Source organism: Amyelois transitella, chromosome 9 (genome assembly GCF_032362555.1).
Source record: "Amyelois transitella isolate CPQ chromosome 9, ilAmyTran1.1, whole genome shotgun sequence".
In the NCBI taxonomy this organism is placed as follows: Eukaryota; Metazoa; Arthropoda; class Insecta; order Lepidoptera; family Pyralidae; genus Amyelois; species Amyelois transitella.
Window position 1 is genome coordinate 5,471,778 of NC_083512.1, and position 25,127 is coordinate 5,496,904.

At 31.4% G+C, this 25,127-nt stretch overlaps 1 protein-coding gene across 1 annotated transcript; it reads right to left on the bottom strand.

Annotated features, from left to right (window-relative positions):
* Positions 1-3,890: 3,890 nt before the first annotated feature.
* LOC106134672 (corticotropin-releasing factor-binding protein) lies at positions 3,891-24,551 on the bottom strand. Its single transcript, XM_013334772.2, has 7 exons — positions 24,135-24,551; positions 15,489-15,594; positions 14,278-14,438; positions 9,445-9,640; positions 7,167-7,345; positions 5,974-6,082; positions 3,891-4,533 (listed from the first exon to the last, which is right to left on the bottom strand). Exons 1-7 carry the CDS (start codon positions 24,204-24,206, stop codon positions 4,382-4,384), a joined length of 975 nt encoding a protein of 324 aa, XP_013190226.2. The 5' UTR covers positions 24,207-24,551; the 3' UTR covers positions 3,891-4,381.
* Between the last annotated feature and the right edge of the window lie 576 nt (positions 24,552-25,127).

Consider the following 25,127-nt stretch of genomic DNA (forward strand, 5'->3'; position numbering starts at 1 on the left):
GACTCAATCACGATAAATGAAAATTACCCTTAATTATTATAATATAATATATTATCCAAAATTTCCAATCTTCGTATTTTCACGAAAAAGCACTGTGATTATGTCACATAAATATGTACGAATGTTTTAAATTTAAGCGTGTAAGCTAATGAAATGTATTAGGGCAATGTGTAGAAGACAGATATGGCAAATTTCTAAAATTTTGTACTGGAGCTTTGGCATACTTAAAATAATCGTGAAGAAATTACTCTTTAAAAAAATTACATTAATAGTCCAAATAGTTTTTTTTTATCTTTGAAAACTTATATAAGTTCTATTTTTTTTGTTCGAGTAATTCATAAAAATAGTCCAAACAGTTTCTTTTCATCTTTGAAAACGTATATAAGTTCTTTACTTTTAGTAATTCATAATTTTTCCACGATAGTTTATAGTATGCTCATTGCTCACACAAAATGCACAACACTGGCTTTCTCATTGAATAAGCACAATTTGAGAAGTTGTATGGGATAGCTTTAATTAGATTAAATTAAAATGTAAAGTGATGTAAGTACATAAAGTAATTTAAGTAGTCAATTTATTGGATTTTTGAAATGTTCGGTTTCTAAATTAAATTATTAAAAAAATACTAAGTCGTTATATTGTTTTTCAATAGTCCAGAGGCGATTCTGCAGGAATTACATAGGTATAAATTTCGATGTTATTAATTTAATCAATGTTTATAAAGCGTTATTTAATTTAGCTTAGGTAGATAAAACTAATTGTTTTAAGTGAAAAATTTATAAATTAGACATTCTACTGTTAGCAAAATATATGAATGGTTCCAAAATGAATTATTTACGGTTGCCCCGTATAATAAAATAAAATAGCTTTAGTTATTAAAAGATAATCTTTTTACTTCAAGCATTAACCATTCTTTACTTAAGGCTTAATAGACAAAAAATATTAATGTAAAGTAAAAATAACACAATCTATAAAAATAACTTTATATATAATATTGGACATTATTTAAATCATATTTCTTTTTGTTTAATTTTTTATAATTTGAAATTCATACTGACATCACGCATTTAATGTTGTATATAATGTTAAAAAGACGTGACAAATTTATTTTATGTCAATAAGGTAAATAAAACATAATAATGCTAACTCTCTGGAACTACTGTGAATTTACTCCAGTTTATATAACGAAGTTCATTTTTTATAGTATTGGATTATGTTGGCCTAAACTTTCTTCTTTTTTCATAAAATTCACTTCTTCTATATAATTGTCTTTTCTAATGTCCTGAATATAAGTATTAACTTCATGTAAAATAACAAATATTTATAACTAACTTACCATATTTGTAGATTACATGGAAAGATAATTATTAGATTAATTAATTTGGTTGCCATTTATATATTATTAGTTTTTTAAATTTTTTAATAACCTACAATGAAAGTTTTACATTCGTACTCAAATATTCAATGAAAATTTTTGATTAAAAAATAATTTATTTATTTACATTAAAAGTCAATTTCCAAATCCGAGTAGAGTGAAGTGTATGCTTATTCCAGACAAAATAATGATGTAAAAGTAAAAGATCATCAGTTATAGTTTTTCTCTTATTTAGACCTTAACGTTTGTTAAAATTTTACTATGAGCTTGGTTGTTAAAACATAAACATATAACTTTGATGAAATCCGAAACGATATTATGAAATTAAGTATCAGGCTGCAGCCTATTCATTGTACGTACGTGTATACAATCCTTTGTCTGTACTGTAGAAATAAATTAAATCATGTATTATGTTAGAAATTAATGTTCAATGTTATTTGTGTATGAAGCTTTTATCTATAATGCTAATGATTATAGTAGATACTGCTTTACAAATTAGGTGCTAATTTTAATGTACGTATACATAATGGGTGTGCACTTATTGATTTTGTACTACTGAATACATGAAATGCGGATGACATTGACAATATCTGTTACTTGTAATATTTTTAATTCTACGCTGATCTAGACTGAAGCTTAAATCGTCATGTTATAAACTCGTCTTTGTAGTAAGTAATAGATAATTAAACATAAAACACCAATTATTTATTTTTCGTTAACAACGTCATTTTAGCTTGATCTTACACACAGCCACATATGCTAGTACCAATTATAAATGTGTGGTTTTTACAATGACATAAGAATCACAAAAGTTAATATTAGGTTTGGGAAAAATAATAATGAAAATTACTAATAACGCATTGTAGGTAATATTGACCACATTTTGGCTAAAGTCTAGACAGTGGTAGTATTTTGTATTCTGTGTATGTATGTAGACACATTCGTATTGCTTTTGATATCAAATTTTGTTTCATCACGCGTCAAATTTGCTTACAAAATTTTCTTAATAAGTTGTTGTTTCCAATTTTTATCATTACTTAAATACTTAATGATTCCCGCATTGTTTGTGATGTATTTTTTCTGATTTTTGCGTAACTTCTTATTAATCTAGCTAAGTTTTAGCTCAACGCCATTACAAAATCATAATTTTTTTTCATATTTATATAAGGAAATACCGATGATAATCAGATCGAAACTGAAAATTTGAAGATATTATTGAACCTTCATCTAGTATGGAAAAATATCCTAGTATGTTCCAGCTGCTGTTCTACCCACACCGGCTGTATAAGTCATTCAAGGGAAAGTTATATATTCGTGGCATTTTATTTATTTAGACGACGGGCTACCAATTTGTCACTAATCTTAATTATACAGCCAATCGTGGCTTTCGAGTCTTGTGACTATTGACTACGAATACGTGTTTGTATGACCGTAACTAATGCTGCATATTTTTTATTAATCTCAAACAAAGCGTTATATTACCTACCATTATACCTTGTAAGTTATATTCTTGAAATTATTATGTATTGCGTCGGATAACTACACTAAATGTTCATTAGGATTTTGAAGTTATATAAGTTCGTTTGTACAGGTGCACGAAGATTTATTTTAATGTAGAGAAAACAAATATTATTAACTGAATAAGTTTAGGCAATAGTTGTGATAATTTGCTTTGAATATTTAATTATTGTCTCTATCCAAGAATAACTCAATAAAATTTAAGTAAAAATTGATGTTTCATTTATTTTTGTATTTTTTTTTTCGCCAAAAACATTTTTTTGGAAGAAGTAAACTGTGCAAATACTCTTAATCGTACATGATTTATCTTGATCTAGAAATGGAAATATACATGAGCTAGAGTATTTTATATCCAAGCAGAAATTTATACGTACTTAAGGTAAATCTATTTTCAAATCTAAAATTTTGAGATTTCTTCAAAATAATGAGGAATGTCTAATCTAATTCTTCAAATCCCTCGTTATGGAACTTAAATAAATGAGTTGAGAGAGTTAAAATATTCCTCGTGACTTATGTCCAAGTTTAATTTCTATCTGAAGAGTAGATACCCTATGACCACGATTAAAGTTTGGGTGAGTCAGAATTTTACCTTTTCAGGTGGATCTAAGTTGTATTGAACCAATGTTACAGAATATATATATACATATATCCAGTTGCCTGCAGGTTTGTTATTTCTCGTTCATGTCGTATGGATGTTCTCTACACTTTCTTAGAAACATAGGTATAATACTTACATGTCAAAATTTGTCTTTATCTTCTTACACCCAGTTGTTTTAGTTGCAATATTTTAACATCTGCATTGATAAATAAATTATTATAAAAAGAGAAGCTTTTTTAAATGAGGGGTTTGTTAATCTGTTAAAAAACCTTAACTGCAAGCCGTAATGTGGGTATCTGTAGAAGGCGGTGTCCCTTTTTTGAACATGGCAATTAGTTCATAAAGCTTTAGCAAAACAAAAAAAAATACAAGTAAATAGTTATTTAAATTTATTGACAGATGTTAGACTTTATCTAACGTTTTTTTGCCTTCGTTTATGACTAGATTAAAATATTGACGACACAACTTATCGCTATATTTCCTAATTGTTGACATATTAATACTGGATGTAATACATAATCATCTTATATTGTATTTATTACACACATCATGAAATATTTTGATATAAAGTTTACTACACATTGACCATTTTAATATATCTTTATGAAGAATTTACTCAGAGTAACATAATTATCATAAAATACTTATAACAATAATTTATTCAAATATTCCTTACTGTTTACTTACAAAATAAAAACTGCTAATTTAGCCGTCAAAATTAAAAAAACAAAAATTATGGCAATCAATTTTAAACCATGGATAATAAGAATAAAACTCCCTTTTCAAAAAACAATTTTAACAACACCTCTGCATCAAAAATCGATAAAACATTTTAAGATGGCGTAAAAGCTATACAAACATTGCTTTCAAAGAACTGGCGTGTAGTCAATTTACAAGTCGTTCATTCCACAAATCAAATCAGCATGCTCAATATCCTCCAAGGGTAGGGGTGCGAATGCCAGGGTGACCGAGTTATAGAATCTCCCACTTGAGATTAGCCTCGCCACGGTATCTTCACATGCAATGAAAGCAGGGCGCCGACCTGGTAAGAAAAAATGTGATACTCTATATTTAAATCCTACTACATACGTGGTTGTTCGAAAAAAGTACCTATACCTAGTATACAATTTAGATAGAAGTGATTTTGACGAAATATGGCATACGAATTTTTCAGTATAACAACAAGAACGAGACTCGGAAAAATGAGTAATTTATTTTTATTTTCATTTAAGGTGCTAAGGTTGTACTAATATTAATAACATTTTTTTACGTAGGTAACTAAATCTTATTAGACAAGTAATAACATCACTACATCGGGACGCAATATAGTCCCAAATAAAAAAAATTATAATTTCATCTATAATTTCCGCACTCTAACATTTGATTCGTATGTGTGAAATAGTTATTTAAATTGACTATTTGATTAAATGTAAGTATTTTACCGTTCAACGTAGAAATTTCTCAACAGTTCTTTGAACTGAGTTAATTTAATAAATTTGAAGACTAGTTTTAATCGAATTGGAAATGAATACACAAACTTGAATCTCTAGAATTTTCAGGGAAATTATTTGAAGTCGTGTTAATTGGGCTCCAACTTCGGGATCATTCTCATTAGGTCCAACTTGTCTTCAGTCTCCACTAATCCATTGACGTAATAATTTTACTAACTGTCGTAATTAGTGAGATGTGTTTTGACGTTTGTTATTTAATATTTTTTATAAATTAGAAATAGCGCTATTATAGTAGGTACTTAATTATAGTACATATTCTCTTATCAAGTTTCTTCATGGCATTTTTAAGATCGCATAATAAATTCGTGTAAAGTATATTTTAATTGTTACAGACCAGATTAGTAAGTAGTATAATACTGGCATATTACATATATTGCTACCAAATAAGATACAATCTGTATGATTACCTCATACAATGAATATTCGTACAACCGCTGAACTTTATGAAACACGCCGTCTAGAATCTAAATACAGTTATTATCATTAACTTTGCGACAGATCGCCATGTTTAAACATGAGTTCTCATTCCTTTAGCGAAACAGTACGCCAAGATATTAATATTTGATGTGTTTCATATTGAAAGCAAGTTGAGTTAAAACGACACCAAAATCCATTTAGGACTGCGTTATGTATTAAATGAAGCCTGAAATTTGATGCCAGGAATTAAAAGTAGCGGAGTTAAATAAATAATCGTGTCCCTTACGTTTGAAATATTGTCTATGATTTGGAATACAATAATTATCGTTGGTCTTTTCACTTACTACTCAAATTTTATAGATTCAAGTATATTAAAGCTCTGAATGTTTTTAAAAGCAATTATTTAAAATTTGCTTTATTTTAAGAGTGGGTGTGGGATCGATGTTTAAAATCATTTCAATATCGTCAACTCCTTCAAATTGAATCTTTATATTTTTTTAAGAAATACGAGTACATAGATAGATCCTTTGGATGTAGAACTATGTTTATATTACCTTCATTAGAGTCAAGTCCGCACACAGTGTCCAGTACTTCCATTTTCGTGTGGTCCAACCCGCTGGCGCCGCCAATTTCCACGTAATCAGGCAAGCCTCGTTTTGTACACTGCACAAACAAATGGTAAACTTTGCTAGTTTTAACTTTGACGGGTGATCGCAAGAAGCACAATTTTTTTTTCTTTAGTTTTCTGTTGCTTCGTAAGGTAAGTTTAGCTATTGGCAGTGGTAAAGCCATTTAATTAAGATGATAAAGGGCGATGGGCTATCAACCTGGTGCTATTTGAATCTAAATTACATTATAAAGCCACACAGCTGAACGACGCCTTTCGGTCTTTTCAAGACTGTTGGCTCTGTCTACGACTTCTTTTAGACATCCATGAAGAAAAGACAAAGTGGTCCTATTCTTTTTTACATTGGTGCCGGGAACCATACGGAAATTTAGAAAATTTGATAAGTGCATATAAGACGTAAAATCACCAACTATTATTAATTTTATAATTGTCATTATTTTCTTATAATAATCTCTTACTTTTTCAATCTCAAATCCATCATGAAGCTATATAGCTGAACTTGGTCTTTTAGTCTCTTCGAGAAGAGAGTTTGTACTGTTTTCTCCGAAAGGGATATAGACGTGATATGTATGTCATAAACTTTTATAACAACGCAATACAGACAATAACAGTAAAAGTTAGGTTTTATTTCGTGACAGAAAGCACGTCTTACCAAGCTACTCGTATAATTTGGAGATTATCCATCAAAATTGAGTCACAACAAAAAAACGGCAATATAAAAAACATCAAAGGATAAGCTACTTTTGATGAATTTTTGTTTGAATTTCTATAAAAGATGAACTGATCTTCCAAAAATTCATGTTTTTAATTATTATATTAACATAATCAATAATAGTAGCCCACTCTCAGCCGTGAATCCAAAAAAACTGATAAAAAAATTGGGTATAATGATATCAAGAAAAAAAGAACAAGCTATACCTTGCATCTTATTTTGAAAATACATAAATCTATTTCTAATTGCTAAGACTAACATGAGAAAATTGCTTAAACATAAGGAATTACTAAGAAGTGAGTGACTTAGACTAAAAAGTGATAAGTAAGCGCAGCCTGGCCCACGTTTAATTTAATTTTAAGTACTAAAAACATTTTAGGTACTACAACAAAGTGAAGGAAACATACGTGATGGATCGTCCCAGTCTCGATTTCCAGCGGGTTGCGGTTCTTCACAGCCTGGCCCACATTCAGGTCTATAATACGGACGACGGCTGGGGACACCCCAATTACGGAACAGTTGCTGGTTTCACCGTGGTTTCGCAGTGTATACACGCCTTCAGCTCCAAACAACATCACGTTACAGGCTACGGAATTAAATTTTAAATTAATCTATCAATTTTGAGAAGTAAAATAGTAATCTGAAGATTTATGATTGCGTATTAGTATCTAAACATTACCATGTATGTGTGTATCGTGAACAAACTACGAGATTTCCTTTAATGCTCATGGGGCACGACCAAAATAAATCTTGATTTTGTAGATAGAGAGTCACATCAAAAACGAAAATAAATATTTACGATGATTTATTTATAAGTATCATATAACTGAAAAACAATGTTATATAAATATCTAGTATCTATTTATATTATATTGCATCTGTAAGTTGAAAATTTTTGTTAATATCAAAAGGAAAAATTCTGATATTGTGTTCAAAAGGATTAAAATTAATTTACCCTAACTTAATTGAAAATCTAGTAGGTACTAATTCTTAAAATATCATCTTTTTACAGGGTAATTTATATTTCTTAGCTAAATATTTTATATAAATCTTTTGATTTTATAAATTTAGGAAATTGTTATCAAATCCGAAGGCAAAAGAATTTCACCTTGACTTTTACTCCGAAAGCCTTTTATATCGTATTTAAAAAACATAAAATGTCAAGTAAAGGACGGTCCAGCGAGCATAATGACTATTCTTGAATGGAATTTGTTTGAAAATTACTTATTTAATAGACTGTTTCATTTAGGTAGGTAATTATACGAGTAGATAGACTGACTGATCAACGCATAGCTCATACTGTTGGGCCTAAGGATTTGAAATTTGACGGGTAGATTCCTTATGACGTCAGGAGACTTAACAGAATTTCCACGAAAAGGGAAATTCATGGGAGTTTTCGCTTTACGCCAGCAGAGTCGCAGGCATACGCTAGTGTTAAAATCTTGTTAAAGTTCTGTAATATTGCGGTCAAATTTGATTGAAATAATATAAGCACGTAACTAAAGTCGTGAAAATTCCTATGGGTAGCTATCTTCAAGTTGCAAAGATGCCTTTTTCCGAGAGGGTACTTAGCCCTGAGCGGGATGAGAGCGGAGATTCACCGTGAATGACATGACATTAGCTACTCTTATCTATGACACTAGCTTCCTGGGGTCAACGATCGGTATGACCCATCTATCCAATAATGCTATTACGTATAATTTATAGTGTACTAATACATGCCGGTTCAAAAGTCTATGGATAGGCCTGTAATGTGACTGATCTATAGTTTAACCTACTAACTTTTTTAAGAACGGTTTGAATTGTCTTTATTTATTTGCATAATACTGAGCAAGCCTCGCCTGATCCTATAAAATTTCATAAATATTAAAGATTGGCAAAAAAAGTTATTGCAAACTAATAATTAAGGAGCCTATTCACGTATTTTTGACCCTCGATTTATTCAAGTACCCAAATCAGAATGATATCATGTCATCTCTGTTTTGGGTACTTAAATAATTTTGCAAAAGATTCTTCACTAACATTTATACAAAATGACATCAGAATGCTTTCTGCGTCATGTCTGTTTGTAACAAAATGTATGCGGACGGCCTTCCGCCAGTCAATATAGAAATTTATGGGGGCCGTCCAGAAATATGACGGGAAGGAATCAAATAAGGCTTGCGATTTTGTCCAAGATCCTAAACAAACTCCCTCTCCCATTATAATGTATTCCCCGGTACTTCAAATTCCGGGGTGCACTTTTGTGATCCTTCAGAAATAGTCATGAAAAAGAGCTTTTACTTGGATCCCACGAGAGTTTCTAAAATTACGTACTTTATTGTTGGTACCAAACCAAACTCTATACTAATATGTTTCCACGTCGATTGAAATTATGGCCACGTTTGTCTACTAAAATCAAATTAATTATGAATTTGCGACTAGCATTTCCATCGCAGCTCTACCCTCACTTAACGAAAGTTACCGCTTTCTCATGTCTGTGAAAATTTTAGACTTTTATTAAAAGACAGACTATCGCAATAATGTTATTATTATGGGTTAGTTTTCGGCCCTTTTTAATACGACGAAAGCTTTGACTCAACCATATGGATCGTAGTCCTAGATGGGACTCCTCCACATGAGAGACGCATTACGAACAAATGTCAGTACTATGAAGAAGAAAAATCTTATTAAGAGTATACTCACGTCTAGCGTTCTTCAAATGGCGTATAGTAACAGCAAAGCCTTTTCCCTGGGCGGGCACTCGATACTGGATTAGAGCTGCGTTCTGTCGAGACACCAGTTTCCTCTGGGGTCTGCGGTCACAAGACTCTATTACCCTGTCGTCGTCCCAGGCGTCTGCTGGCCAAACTTGCCCGTTCAGTTCCCAGCCGTCAATCCACTGTAACAATTTATCCGTTTAATATATACGTAAATAACATTTTTATCCTTTATGAGGTAGATAGTCATTTTTAATTCAAAATACACGTACGCATGAAAAACCTTTTTCCATCTATATCAAAGAACAAGTTTAGGAACTCATTTTCACGCTAGCTCAATCTGTGTAATTTGTCCCATATCATATATACATATTTATAGTCTTGCTTCAATTAGATGATACTTTGATAAACTTAAGCTTATACAAATTTTCTTAGTTTCAGAATTCGAACCTTAAATTTACCCTTTTCAAGGTGGGATGGAAAGGGTATGATTTTGAGTTGATCAAAGACTCAAAAAATTACATAATTATGACATTGTTTTCATTAAACCCTAAAATAAGATGTAGATAGGCAAAATTTTAAATTAGGACGTGTTAACATCTGAGACGACTGAAATTTAAACCCAACAAACTCATAACAAGCTAACGAGCACCTACAACTTGATTCCTTATGTAACGAGGGTTTATTACAGCAAGCACGTAAATTACAACGATAGGTTCTTGTTCTTTCATAGAATATGATTAAGGAAGTTTTATTGAGGTATATCATGTAACTGAGTCCAGGTGATATAACAAATAATTACTATTATATATTTACGCAGACTTAAGTTGTTCATGTTAATATTCAGAGAATGTTCATATATTTTACGGAAATTAATTTATTATATTATGTTACCTGATAAACATACAATTTTAATCTTTCCAGTCACTAGATTTGTTCATTATTTTTTGCTTTATCTACGATGATCACACTTTTTCTCGTCCTTTCTGTTCTGTTAGTTAGAAAGCTTAGGAAGGAGAGATTTAGGAAGTTAGAAAGAAGACCAAGAGCCTTTATGTAAAGGTGATACGAGGAACTTGCAAGGATGAAAGAGAATGATGATAAATAACTATGAAACAAAAACCTCAAATAAATTTGCTATATTTATCTTAGGTTTATTTGTAGGTTAGGTCTTAGATTTGTTTTATGAAAAAACATATTATGTACAAGCTGCTTCACTTTCCGCGCAGCTTGTTTAATTAAAAAGAAAAAAGGTTTAGAATCTTGAAATATAGTAATCTTTTTTATCTCAGATTCTAAATTCTGTCATTAAGGCATACAGTTTTAGTATTTGGTGGTGTTTTAAGGATGTTTACGTTATGATGTTTGCATATAAACGAACATAAAAAGAACTTGTAAGTCAAACAGCTACCAGTCGGTTGATAAATTTGATAAAAAGTAAGTCATGTTCTGCCACCATCCACTCCGGATGATGCCACAACTGATATTACTCGGGGTCTTATAGACTCGTGTTTACCCTTTTTACTGCCTCTACACACAAGCTTTTAGGCTAATAGATTGTGGCATTGGTTTTTGGACGTTTTCAATTGATTTTGGTGTACAAACTTTTGGGAAGATGACATTAGGTTGATCGCAAATCGTTAATTAAATGTAATCCTACTAATTATTTATCTAAGGCATAGTGTAAGGTGCTATAAACAATTGCCTTCATAACAAATCTTCATTTTTTATGGGTAAGACTGAGCTAAAGCTCATTGACTTTGACTGGAACGTTACGTGTATATAAACTGTATAGTTTATTTTTCTGTACATAAATGTATTATTTTTGAATCATTTCAAACATAAAGTGTGTTTCTGTGTGATAATCTTCAAGTCTTCAATTCTTAAGTGATTTATTTTATTTATTTTCATTAACACAACTTTGTAATGCAATTGTATTTTAGTTTGAGTAAAGTTCTTCCTTTACTAACAAATTACTGTGAATTTGTTATGTACTTTTAATGTAGGTACTTATACCTAAAAATTGTATACTCTTATTTTCAAATGCTTCAATAAATCTTACAAATCGTATGTAGAGATCGTAGTAACTGTGGGTGTGATTTAATGCGTAAACCTTCATATGTCGGTTTTATTGTCCATAATATTACGTCATTATTAAATTTCGCGTTTTAATTTATTATCGGCATCCTAGGATTTGTCTCCATTACGCTTTCTTTTGCAAGAGTTCCTAGGGTTCGCATTATGATTATGATCAAGGAGGCAAACCAACAGCTAAACAGCTGTGCGTGGCCTATCAGTATTTTTCAGACTGTTGGCTCTGTCTACCCTGTAGGGAAAATAGACCTGATTATACGTATGTATCAAGAAGACAAACGGTCAAGTGAATGCGGAGGTCAGACAGTAGTAGCCTCCTATGACAGTACAGTCTGACCTCCGTGAACTTGGAAATAGAAAATAATATTTATATACATACATATAATCACGTCCTTATATCTTGCGGGGTAGACAGAGCCAATAGTCTTGAAAAGACTGATAGGCCACGTTCAGCTGTTTACAAATTGACTCAATAGGTAAGGTTTTCCTCACCGCTAGAGAATCGCATTACGCTGATTACTTATTATTTAACATATTTGGTTTAGTTTACGTGTATGTTCAATAATAAGCAACTGGATCGAAATTTACATCATTAATGTCAAAGTTTGTTTCATTAATTAGCCTTAATTGGGGATTTCGCGTAGAAAGTTTGAATTTACGATCTTAGCATCCTGGCTTTTGGCTAACGTTAATCCCAAAATTAAAATATAATTTGTTTGAGGTTTAGTAAACTAAGATTTAAGTAGAATATTAAGTAATTGTTTGGGTTATATGTTATCCTTTTTTATAAGTAAGCTTTTGCTCACTTATTAAGTCAACGCAAGAATTCTTTATGTTACTCGTTTATAATAATATCAATCATTTTAGGTTCAATTTAAGCCTCATTTCACACAAATAGAAGGAATACGATATTATTTTCTACTTTCTTTTAAGTTGTCTTTTATTTATACATTTCTGAACTTAATTGCAAATATTGGAGTTAATAATACTTTTCATCAAGAAGAATTCAATATGCGTAAAGGATCCAGAGTGCCTTGTGCCTTTTTATTGCACGTAGAGGTACGTGACAACTTTGCTACGAAGAATTGGTGACTAATATTGCTTGAGCAATATACCGAAGGAGTACCCGAAACCGAGCTTGCATGAAAAGAGTTTTGAATGTGGATGAAGCGAAATAAGTGTGCAGGGATCGTGGCAAGTGGAAAGACGTAGCCTCTGCCTACCGCTCCGAGAAAGAGGCGTGATTTTATGTATTTATACCTGGCTTACCTTTAATATTTAACTACGACTCCTATACAAAAGTGCAATAATAGAAGAGAAATATTAAAGCAAAGGTAATTATCGATGGAATTTGCGCTAGAGATGCGCAAAGTAAATCTATGACGAAAACATAGACCACTTAATCTTTCAGGTGACAAAGAAATAACCAATGAAATCACCAAAAAAAGGATCACCGCTACAAAGATTTATATTACAAGAATCAACAAGTAAAAGATACACAAAAAGAGAATTTAAAGATGAAGGTATTCGTGGGATTGATTTGCATCATTCATGTTAATTCACTGATATGATTTTAATGAATCTATCCTGAGTTAAACATCTCTAACTCGTGCTACAAATACTAGTTATAAGGCATTTGTGATTATATTTAACAAAATTTTTATTTTAATATAAAATAGTAAAAAAGTTGCCGCGTCGGAAAAATAATGCTCATTTTATGTTCGACATACTTTGTAACTATTAAACATCACGGCCAAAATTTTTGCGTAAAATAATAACGGGTATAAATTTTGAAACTTTTAGTCACTATAAAAAAGATCTTAAACATTTTAAACTAAACTTGAACATTTTTACGAATTTTCTAGTACACGACATCTGTAAACATTTTTAATAAAATTAAATTAAATGAATGATTCAGGCTGAATGTTTTTATTGAAAAATAAGTGGGAAGTCTGTGAAAAAACGTTTTTAGACGACACGATGCCTATTAAGACACGTCGTTCGAATAGAAAAATTTAAACTGAATTATTTTTATATCTGAAATAATATAGACTTTAAAATCTTTATGAAAAGTAAAGGTTAATTAAGCACACTTGGCATTTCACACTTGCTAATATAATGAAGATAATAAATAAAAATTTTGAAGTCAATAAATGTCTTAAACAGACCTAATTGTAGAGTCATTGTGGATTTATTTAGTAGTGAAATAGATTGTTAATAATAAAAAATACTTACCTATACTTAATAATAAAAGTACAATGATTATAAATCTATTATTGCAAGTAACATTACCAAACCTAAACTTTAAAATTATACGAAGATCTGATTCAAAGCAATTGAAAATCAATTAAGTCCACCTGTTTAGAATTTTACGTACATTTAGTTTAAATATATAATTCTACTCTATCAACTTTAACTCTATATCTTCCCATCTGGGTGTCGTAAAAGGCGACTAAGGGAAAGGCTAATAAACTGGGAACTGTCACTATTTCAATCACATTTCCATCATTCAGCCACACAGCTGTATGTGGCCTTTTTTAAAACTGTAGGGTCAGTTTACCCACGTGAGAGATATAGACGTGACTATATGTATAATGTACGTAAATAATTCTACTACTCAGAAGATATGGAGTACATTTAGGCTTGTTTGGGCAATCAGCCACTTAGTAGGAGTTACCAATAGTTGAGATATCTTTATTCTAGAAAAGTAAAATAATCAATTTACCGCAACAAGACCCCCATTGTCGCACGGCACATCAAGGTAGTTGAATGTCACCTGGATCCGCTTGTCTGGCTCCGCTATCATGTATATCCCGCAAACGGAAGGCTCATCCGATGGAGACTTGAAGAATAACTCCCCTTCCTCCGACGTCACTAGAAAACAATCTGCAACAAACATTAATTACTGTGAGAATTAAATAAAAATATGTGGGAAATATTAAACTTATTCCGTTAGGTATTTAATTTTCTCAGCTTATTATTTATCTAGTTGAGTCTTATGTTATAAAATACTAACATCCATGAACAGGCCACTCAGAAAAAGTAAGTGTTTCATTATTCCTTGGCCAGGATTCGAACCCGGAATCTTGAACGACACAGACAAGCGCACTACCTTATTTTACAGATATAATCATCAAATCATATGTGTTTTGTTTTGATTATGCTTTTCATGGACATTTTTCCTTGACTTTTTCTCACTAACAGTACTCGTAAACAAAGTCAGTGCCTTGTATTGCTATTATCATATCTCTCTGTTAAAAACTCAATATACATTCTCCTAATCCTAAAACATCCATATAATCCTTCATGCAAGATATCCATCTCTTGAAAGTTCACTCTCACCAAATATATTACGCTTTTATGAATTCAAAATTTAATAAAGACACGTTATTTTATTACACAATTATACAATTTTCGTGGGAATAAAAAGGTGGTTAACACATTACTCCTTATAAAAGGTTACCTAAAATAATTAGACCACAGACATCACACGCTTGTGTAACCTTTTTTTATTAGAGCTGACAGTGTAGTCATTTGTTTTCGTTTTCGGGTAACATCATTTTGTTTAAAGGTCCGCTAATTAAGTTTGCCAACCCTTCAACAAATGCAATAAATAGGTCAGTTTATCTAGTGTTATTGTACATATATATGTATGTTTAATCACATATTTATCCATTACGGGTCCAACAGTATTAAAAAGACTGAAAGGCCACGTTCAGCTGTATAGTTAATGATAAATTTTTAAAATGTTGCTTTCCTATCGTCTAATAAAAGAAACCCGAGCTTATAAGCTTAGTAAAAGAAGTAGCTGGCACACAGTATGTTTTAACTTCACTACCAGACTAGCATGGAAGCTATCCTTTTTTAAAATACCGTTAACCACATGGCCCAGTACATATGTCTTATAATATCGTAGCAAAAATAAATGATACGTACCTTCTGTGGGATCAATGATCCGATGTGTCGGTCGTGACAAGCGCCTTATTCTTGAGTACCAGGAGATAGCTGGTGCTGTATTTCTAAGTCTACCATACTCCCTGCCCTGCAAGCAATTTTTTTCAATGTTCTTACGTTGGTATTTACAAAATTAGTAATACAATTTTTAACAACCGCCAATTTTGTTCAGTAAGTTATCCTAAGGCACATTTGTTTATTTGAATAAACAGAACTGGTTTAAAGTCAGCCTTTTCATTAAGAAAAAAAGTCTTATGCCAGAATTAGGTTTTGGCCAATTGATTAAACAAATACAAACATAAATGCAATTACATACTAATTATTTGCTAATAGCAAATAACTCATTCGAATTATAACTTCGGACATTACATCTGGTATGGGCCTAAAGAACCTTACTGACTGGGTAATTTATGTCGCTAACGTATAATGTTTGCTGATTTTGAATATACTTATTAACTTTTAAAGGAATAAATGAAGTAATTGATATAAGAGATATTTTCAAAATATTTTGAATACAAACCGATGCTCTCACGTTAAGGGAAAACATCGTAAAGAAACCTGCTTGTTTAGGCAACTGGATAACCATATGATCTAATACGGATCGCTTTGTGTAAAATCCTAACTCACCCAATCTAGGATCCATGGTCAAGGGCATATCCCGGGCTCCTTTCCAGAGTGGTGAGGATGTAACCGAAACTATAACTAGGAGTTTTGTTTTATAATAATAATCTTTTTTTTCTGATCATGATGAATCTTTTATATTATCTATAAAATTGGTAACTTCACTGACTTAATGAGTATCAATACAAAGCCGAAATCCCTGGGTTTATATATTTAATATTTGGAATATAGTTTCCACAAAGCCTGTTGGTGCACTAAGAGTTTCATCTCCGTGTGATGGGCGGAGTTGCAGGCGAACTCTACTATATTTATAAGTTTTAATTTTGGTATATACTGAATGTTCTTGGTAAATCCCAAGTTGAAGCTTCTACAAAAGCGGAGGTCCACTTAATGACAGTAATCCAAAGATAAACTCCGACACTTGAGTGATTTTAAATGTAAGGATCCCACACTGGTTAGTACGTGAGTATCACACAAACCAAGATACTTTGTGAGATTAGATTGTGATTTTTATTGTTAGTGTTAATAATGTACAAAGCCATAATACAAAAAATTTCTTCTTTCGGTATTATGGATAAAAAGAGTATCAAAAACTTTAAATCTTATTCAATCTGTTCAGCTAAATGCGGCCTGCAGTTCATTTCAGAATTGGCTTTGACTACTCCATACGGTAAAAAACGTGTTTGTTTTTTTGTGAAAAAATGTCTTGTTAAACTCAAAAACCCTATGTTTCATCCATATTCATATTCAATGTCATAATGGTTCTATTTTTGTGAATGACAATTCAAACAATATTTCTCAGCAATAATAGATCAAAAATAATCTAGGCTTTATTTCATTTAAACATTTCAATTCGTAGGCACGTAAACAGTACAGTTTTGATGACAGTGTCTTATTTTGTGTAAACCAAGCAGTTCGGAAATGAGGAATAAATTTGCCAACAGTGCTCTAGGCGAGTCTGTAGGAGTAATTTACTTCGCTGACATGACAGGAAATAGAACAATTCTGATCGTTTATTATAAGGATATTTTAATTTTAGTAGGTGCTTTGTTACTGTTATGTAATGAAAATTTAATTCATTCTAATAATCCCCAAATATTTAAATAATTCATTCAATTACATTGTAGCCATCTAGCTGGCCTTTTTTATCTTTTCGAAACTATCGGCTTTGTCTATCCAGTAATCCCGCACGGACTAGACAGAGACTGTTGTCTCAAAAAGACTGAAAGGCTGCTTTCTTTCTCTGAATAGCTTAATGATGGAATTGTGTGCTTCCCTTTTTTAGCCGTAATTTTTATTCATACTGAATTAAAATTTGAAGACCAAAATCTCTCTTTCAAAAGTACCTATAAACACATAAAGAAGTTTCCTTTTAAAACCATCATACACAAAGAAGCCTACCTATTAAATCTCATTTTATTTTAACGTCGAAGTTATTTCAAACAAGAAATGGTTATTTAGTTGTTTCTGATTTTCGCTTTCACATTGTACTGGGTCGAACAAGTTTCTTTCGATTAACTTTCAACGAGGTCTGCAGTTTACTTGTACGTTTAACTTTGTAGTCGATGTTTCGAAACTATGTTTCATTTTTAATGAAGGTCTCAACTCTTTTTCTTAAGCCTTATATATTTTACATAGCTTGAGAAACACACTTAACACTTTTGTTTATTTTTTTTCAGATGTATTTTTTTAATGTACGCTGATTTTTTCTTTTCATAATTTATGGTTTTTGATTTTCGCTTTTGATTATTGTTTAAGATTTAAACACTTTTTCTTTTGTGGACTTAGCATTTCTACCATGAACATCATAATTATTTGGGGACGCAATTAATTAATGATTAACAACAATAACTTATTTTTATTTGTTGATAATACAATAGGTACGACCCAGAAGAATGATCGAGATTTCAATAGAGTTAATTAAGTATAATTACTTATGTAGTTTGTCTATCAAAGGTAAAGACTTGTTATTTTAAACACATAATATATATATGATATCGTCGACTCGATCAAGTAAGTATTTCAGGTTACTTTATTTGATTATATATAAATTTACTTTTGGGACAAAAGATTATATAAATAGATAAGTATATGTTTGAACAACTGATAATTATGTAGCCTTATTTTCCTGACTGAGCATATATAGGTATATTAATTTTAAACCTTCGATTGACTACACTGCTATTACAGCGGTTCTCTAAGTTTTTCTACTTTTCTATACAGTAGTTTAGTTTTTTACTTAAAGTCAAAATCTGTTTGTGTGTCTGTTTATCTGTCTCTCATATTATAACCACTGAACCCTGGTCGGAGAAGGACATTGGGTTTTTTACGCTGGTATAACCACGTGCGTATGCTAGTGAGAATAAGAGTAAATGGATACTTTTAAACTTCCGCGTTGCATGATTATTAATGTATGTAAACGATATGTATGTATATAGGTATTGAGTCATCCTGTGACCACGGTCGGTGCAACCTGGTCGAAACGTCAGGAAAAAAGTTGTATTTGTTCATTGTAAGAGTAAATAAAGATCTCTAAACCTACAATGCCATTTGCTTTTTTCGCTAATGGTCGTACCTAGTTTTGTTAACGTATAGGCATATTTTATCAAACATATCAATGAATCCGCTAACGTCAACAGCAGTGCGTGACGCAAACATGCAGATGACATACCTCATAATTATTTTATCACTACATAATAAAGTAGGATCCCTCACTGTTGCTGAGTATAGCTGTAAGTACAGTGGGGCACTCGAAAAAGAATACCACCTACATATCATAATCGTATATATAATTACAAATCTCATATTTTTCTATGTGGCCTACTGTACATTATTTTCCTTAACTAAAGTAACTTAAAGAACGTCACGTATTTTGTGATATGGTTTTGTCCAAACCACGGTAACCACATGTCATCAAGGGTACTGTACTTTTTTAAATAACTTGACTATGAGAAACTTCTTGACTGCCTACATGAAATTTAAAGTTCTAACTCGTCACATTTTAATTATTAAAATTTTAATAGAGCTTTTTAAGTAAGACTTTTATTAAAGATAATTCTCTGGGTCTCTGGCATTGCATTTACACGGCAATGACAACATTAATTTTTATAGTTTTACCAAAACTCTTAAATTTTTGGACTAATGTGCGAGTGAGCTTTATTTTTTTAAATTGTACTAGATACAATATAAGAATTAATTAATTTTATGGCTGTTAAGGTTTTAAGTCACCATTTCTTATTAATAATCTTCATTTTAGGTAACTACATGTGAATGCACATTTTGAATTTTTATGCTACATGTTCACGAATAAATTTGAAAAGTGCCCACATCATTGACTTATATTAAACCCACACTGTAAGAGACAATCCATATTGACAGGCGTGAAATTATTTGTATGAAACATGCGGAAAATAAGCCTTTCGCACACTAAACTGAAAATGCGTGTCATCACTCTTATTGAAAAAAGAAAATGCAGATTAAAGGCATCTATATAGACATAAGTAATTTTTGTGGATAGATTATGAAAAAAGATGAAAGGTTGATATTTCTTGTAAAGCTCAGCATTGTTTAAAAAACATTGAAACCGGGATACAATAGCCTTTTAAGAACGATGTTGATCACTTTTATCACTGTGAATTTCCTCGACAGTGTAGCGAGGTATACGGTGACTGATCTTGGTAGTCGATCAACGCACAATCAAATACATACATATTAGGGTGGGTCACTCTAGTATGGAAAAAAATAAAAGTTTATGAATCAAATTCTCATAGTAATTTTATGTTGTAGTATATTAAAAACAGTAGTTTTAGCTAAAAAACGGATAATTAATCATAAATCTTCAGCCCGCGCATGCGCTTCAAAATTATAAATTTTAGAAAAAAAACACCTATAAACAAATGTCGTTGTTCTTAATTAGAAATTACTTAAAATACTATTTAAACATAACAAATATTTAGATAAAGACACATATTAACGTTAGAAACAAAAAAACTTAAAAAATTACAGATATAAATTAAGAAAAAAATAAATTTATTTTTATACAAAAAATCCTGCTTACTATCGAATTTCGGCATAACTTTCCTTGAAGGGAGTTTTGCATGAATTATGCTGTCTCTTGTTTTTTTATCACATGCCGACATTGCAGCTTCAGTCACTATCTTTACACTTCTTTCAACCGCCTATGTATGGCAAAGCACCCTAATAAACAACATCCTTTCGTCATCTTATTTCTCTATTATTTGAATAAGTTCGTCATTCAATTGATTTCTTAGAATAGGTGGATCAAAGTTGGATTCTTGCCAGTTTATTAAATCTATGTAACATTTAGCATCAAAATTAAGTTTCGGCACTCCAAAGGTTCGTGGCAGTTTTCCTGCTGTAGGTGAATTACGCGCTTTTAGAAATCTTCTAGCTGCAAGTTCTCTTATATGCCTTTCTCCATCTGTTAACATCGCCAATAGTAAATTTTCAGGGTGTGCAATATATGCGTTTCGCTGAATAGCAGGAGCTATGACTGCCTTTAAGGCACTTGATAAAAATCGCGAACTTTCAATCAGTTTCCAAAGTTGCCGTGATCTGTCTTTGCAAGATGAGTCTTTATTTGGGACTAAACCATAAAATATACTTTAACAATATATTGAGCCAAAATAATCAAATTAGTTGATGGTATTGGCGTAGAAATATAAAGACGCAAGATCCAGTTTGCCTTAGTCAACCAACGGTTTGGCCTGTGCTTAAGTCATCCGGTTTTAGCGTTTGTAAATGACCTGTTATTGACTCAAAATTCAACTACAGCCGCGTTTCACACTTATCCAGCAACTTACCAATAGGACTATTCTAAGTAGATGGACCAGATGTTTACCATCCATATAATCAAATAAAATTTCGCTTTGCTGCAAGAACTCAGTTTTTTTCTCAATTGAAAACCTTTTCAATGATTTAATATTTTTGCAATTGGAATGATAAGATTTCAGGACCTGAATGACTCTTGTATGCAATATTACAGGAATTGATGCCTTTTGTCACACTCTTTCTACTTTCTGGGTTACAATTTCTGCATGACATCCTGGTATGTTGGTAATACATTTTCTTTCAAATCTTCTATAGTTCCAAATATAGGGCACTTGTATAATTGTCTATTATTTGACATTGTGGAAAAATGTAACTTCCAAGTTCTAATACAAAAATTTTATAATTTACAGTTTCACAAGTAATTAGCCACTTTGATACATTAAACTTGTGAATGTACTTAATTGTAATTACCTTAAATAATCTTTTTTTAACAAACAACACAGTTTATAAAACAAAATAACTTATATTTCAATGAATACTTATTAAAATATTACACTATACCCGTCGTCAAACGAGTCTCTTCACTATATAGCATAAAACAAAGTCGCTATTTTAGTCTGTTTGTCTGTATGCTTAAATCTTTAAAATTACGCAACGGATTTTGATGCGGTTTTTTGTAACAGGTAGAGTGATTCAAGAGGAAGGTTTTTATGTATATTTTTTCCGAATTTTGCACCCGTGCGAAGCCGGGGCGGGTCGCTAGTAAGGTATAAAAGTGGGTACTTGAACTTTTTTTTTTCAAAACTTCAATTGCTTTGCGCGGGCTGTTTCACTTAAAATATTTCAATAATATTTTAAAGGGTTTATATCGACATCTAACTTCAACATATTTACGCTATTAGAAATTAATAACTAAAAAAAAAAATTTTGACCCACCCTAATACATATATTAAACAACACCTAGATTTTCGTAAAATCTTGACAAGGGAATGATTAAGAAATCCACTTAAAAGGATTTTTGTAAACAAGAGGAATATAACCGATGAGTATACAAGCAACATTTTTAACAAGCTCGTATGACAAAGTTAAAAAAAAACATATTTGAGACCATTATATTTCCAAATTGGTTATTGAATTTAAACAGTGGCTAAAAATATTAAGTTAACTGGACATTGTATGAAGCAAGGATTTAATTAAAAACTTCACAGTAAACCCTATTGTAATAACTCTTAAGCCGTTTGAGCGGACTTAGGCTAATAGAGTTGGTAGAAGATAATGAGCAGAAAACGAAACTGACAGTCTAATGTGCTTTAATAGAAAAGTCTTTGATAGAACCTTGAGAAGATGTGCAGAGACAACAAATGACTTCATATCGAGGTTATAATTTTTGAGGCGATGATTTAGGCTAGGAATAAGACAAAAGATTGAAAACATAGATTTTTATTTTACCATAGCTACGATCAGAACTAATTGAATTTGGAATTACCACAAAATATTATTAAAGCAGATTATTAATTTCGAATTGATAAAAAGGCTCACAGTTAGAGGACCGGACTTTATCCCAGTAAAACAATTCTAGCCATACGAATTGCTAACAAAGTTGATTTATTGATTTAGCTTTTGAGCGTTAAAGGGCCGGATAATAGGATTTTGTACAAAGGGATTATTTCTATGAGCATTCCTTCGGGAAAAATAGTAAAAGTGATTACGAACAAAAGGAAACTCCATTACGGGTCTTTTTAAGGCGACGTGTGGCAGACACATTATATCGAGTACTTACACTACCTTATTATTAAAGGTTTAATTAAGAACGTGTGCAGAAACTACAGCGCTAATGACTTTTCTCGTAAGAGAGAAAATAATGGGTATAAATTACATATGAAGGTTTAAAAATAACAACCAATTTATTGACCATTAAAAATATAGTCACTTAAAGTGATATAATAATTTTAGCAGTGAACAGAAATAATTGGTTTTTATTTATTTATTAAACAATCTTGTCGCTATAACGTTAGAAGGCGAAACCATACCATCCACAGTTTCCGTAGGAATTTTGTGTTTAAAAAATAGCATATTTTTTTTTCAAGTTACATTTATTATAATAAACATTTGACGATATTTTAGAGGTTGCATGCCTGGTACCGGCGCGTCTTGAAAGATTTGACTTAATCCATTTTGGTCACCTGGGTCAAGTGCACTATTTTTAGTATTATTCTCCTCTACTCGCCTCATGACATTGTGGTATTTGCTATGCTAACAGAAACCAGTTGTCGACCAGAGTAGGGATTGAACCCGAGACCTGTGGCCTGTTGTTGTTCACAAGCCGCTATTACTGCGGAACGGTTTAACTAGAGAAAGAGAAGTAACATAAATAATTTGATACCTTCTTTAAAATATTTTCGATTTACGACAAAACTAATTACAGTTTCAATACCATAAGCTTTCTTCAAAATAGGATCCCTCAATACTAGTATAAAGGGTCAAAATGCTCGTTCAAGTCATTAGTCCCGAGTTCAGGATAGAAGCTTCATAGATACGTGTTCTGAATCTATGTACAGTCGCCTTCAGAAAAATGTAGCCCCTTATTCTTACTAAACAGAAACTTAAGATGGTCAAATCGGTCAAGTTCCTCTCCAGGAGATCGTACCTATACTCGGATAAGATTCACCAACCATTGTTGAATAATGTACAGTTGCCTGCAGAAGAACATGACCATTGTTCTTACTATAAAATAATCGAAAATGAAATTAGTTTTTTTCGTCATCCTCTTGGCAATGTTCTCCAAAATTTTGAAATCCATTGGATTTTACATAAAAAATATTTTATTATTAATAAAAGATTTTTTATATAAAATCCGTAAGAACGTAAAAAATAAAAAATATGAAGATTTAAAATTATTAAGGTTGTACTTTTTATAACCCACACCATAGATTGTTGTGAGTTAGACCTAAAAACTTTACGAAATCATTTAACAGCAAATGTCCCCCCCATGCTGGCCCGAACTTTGAAGTGAACATAAGTATTCAGCTGAACCTGATCACTTATTCTCTATCCCAGATAGTTATTTTTTATAACGTATGTATGTATTGCGATAACAAAGTTTTGATAGTATGCAAAAATAAATTGAAACACTTCAATATCAGCTTTAAGAAGAACATAAAACAGCAATAAATTAGTTTCCAGACAACTTTTCAAACTTTAAACTAACATACTTACCGACAACAGCAGACTGCTAATACCGTCACAGGCCAAGGCAATCACGACTAAACAGAGAACCGCTCTCATCATGGGTAATTCTCACTTAAGTGTCACTTCACTATATCCAGTTCTATTCTTCACTGTACCAGGTACGCCTGTGACGTCGACAGCTGAGAACTTGTGAATGGGGCGAGTGACTATGCCCATCCCTTTATAGGGCTACGCTAAAGTTACTGCGCACCCTCACTGCGCTTTATCGCCTACTTTTTCCTACGCACTTATCACTTCCGCTTCTACTTAGTTTGAATTATTCTTGATGTATATAAATAGTTTTATTTTAGTGTCACTTAGAGTTCCAGTTTTTTTAAACTGTTTTTCTGCAAATTAATTTATGAAGTATCAGAAATTTAACGATGTCTCGTGTAGGTGAGAAGAGTAATTGTTATCAAGTGTTTGTAGCACGAGCGGAACACTATCAGTATCTGTTATTTGCTAAGCAAATGTTTTGAACAGGCCGGTTTCTTTCATCAGAAATAGCAACTGACAAAACAATTAACATAAAATATTTCAACTTAAATAAAATAATTGTAGTTTAACTAGTCATATGTTAAAAATTACTCTTAGAAGCATAATGCTCCTTAAAGGTAGATATATATTTTTATCTATATTTAGTCAACTATAATTTTTTGAAGATTTTATAAATTGATTTCTTCTTATCACCTTATCTTCTTTATCTAAACTAAGCGAATCATTTATTGGATCTTAATAGGGAGCTAAGTCAATATTGATAGTAAGTAACATATAAAGAGAAAATTGATTTATATTTTTTGTTTATAACACATTAATTCAAAAGCCAACTGGCGAATTTAGATGATATTTGGCACAGATATGGAAAAAACCAAAAACATTAATGAGATAATAAAGGCTTTTCTTTTAAAAATTCTCAGAGGAGCAAAGCTCTGGGCAAAAGTTAATTTATAATTTTTAATTTTTATGTTGGCTCAAAATCAG

Excerpts from the sequence above, each read along its gene's own strand:
- LOC106134672 (XM_013334772.2), bottom strand. The coding sequence starts at position 24,206 with ATGATGAGAGCGGTTCTCTGTTTAGTCGTGATTGCCTTGGCCTGTGAC. Across the intron at positions 14,439-15,488 it reads GATCATTGATCCCACAGAAG|ATTGTTTTCTAGTGACGTCG; the intron begins GTACGTATCATT and ends TGTTTGTTGCAG. Across the intron at positions 6,083-7,166 it reads AGACTGGGACGATCCATCAC|TGTACAAAACGAGGCTTGCC; the intron begins GTATGTTTCCTT and ends TTGTTTGTGCAG.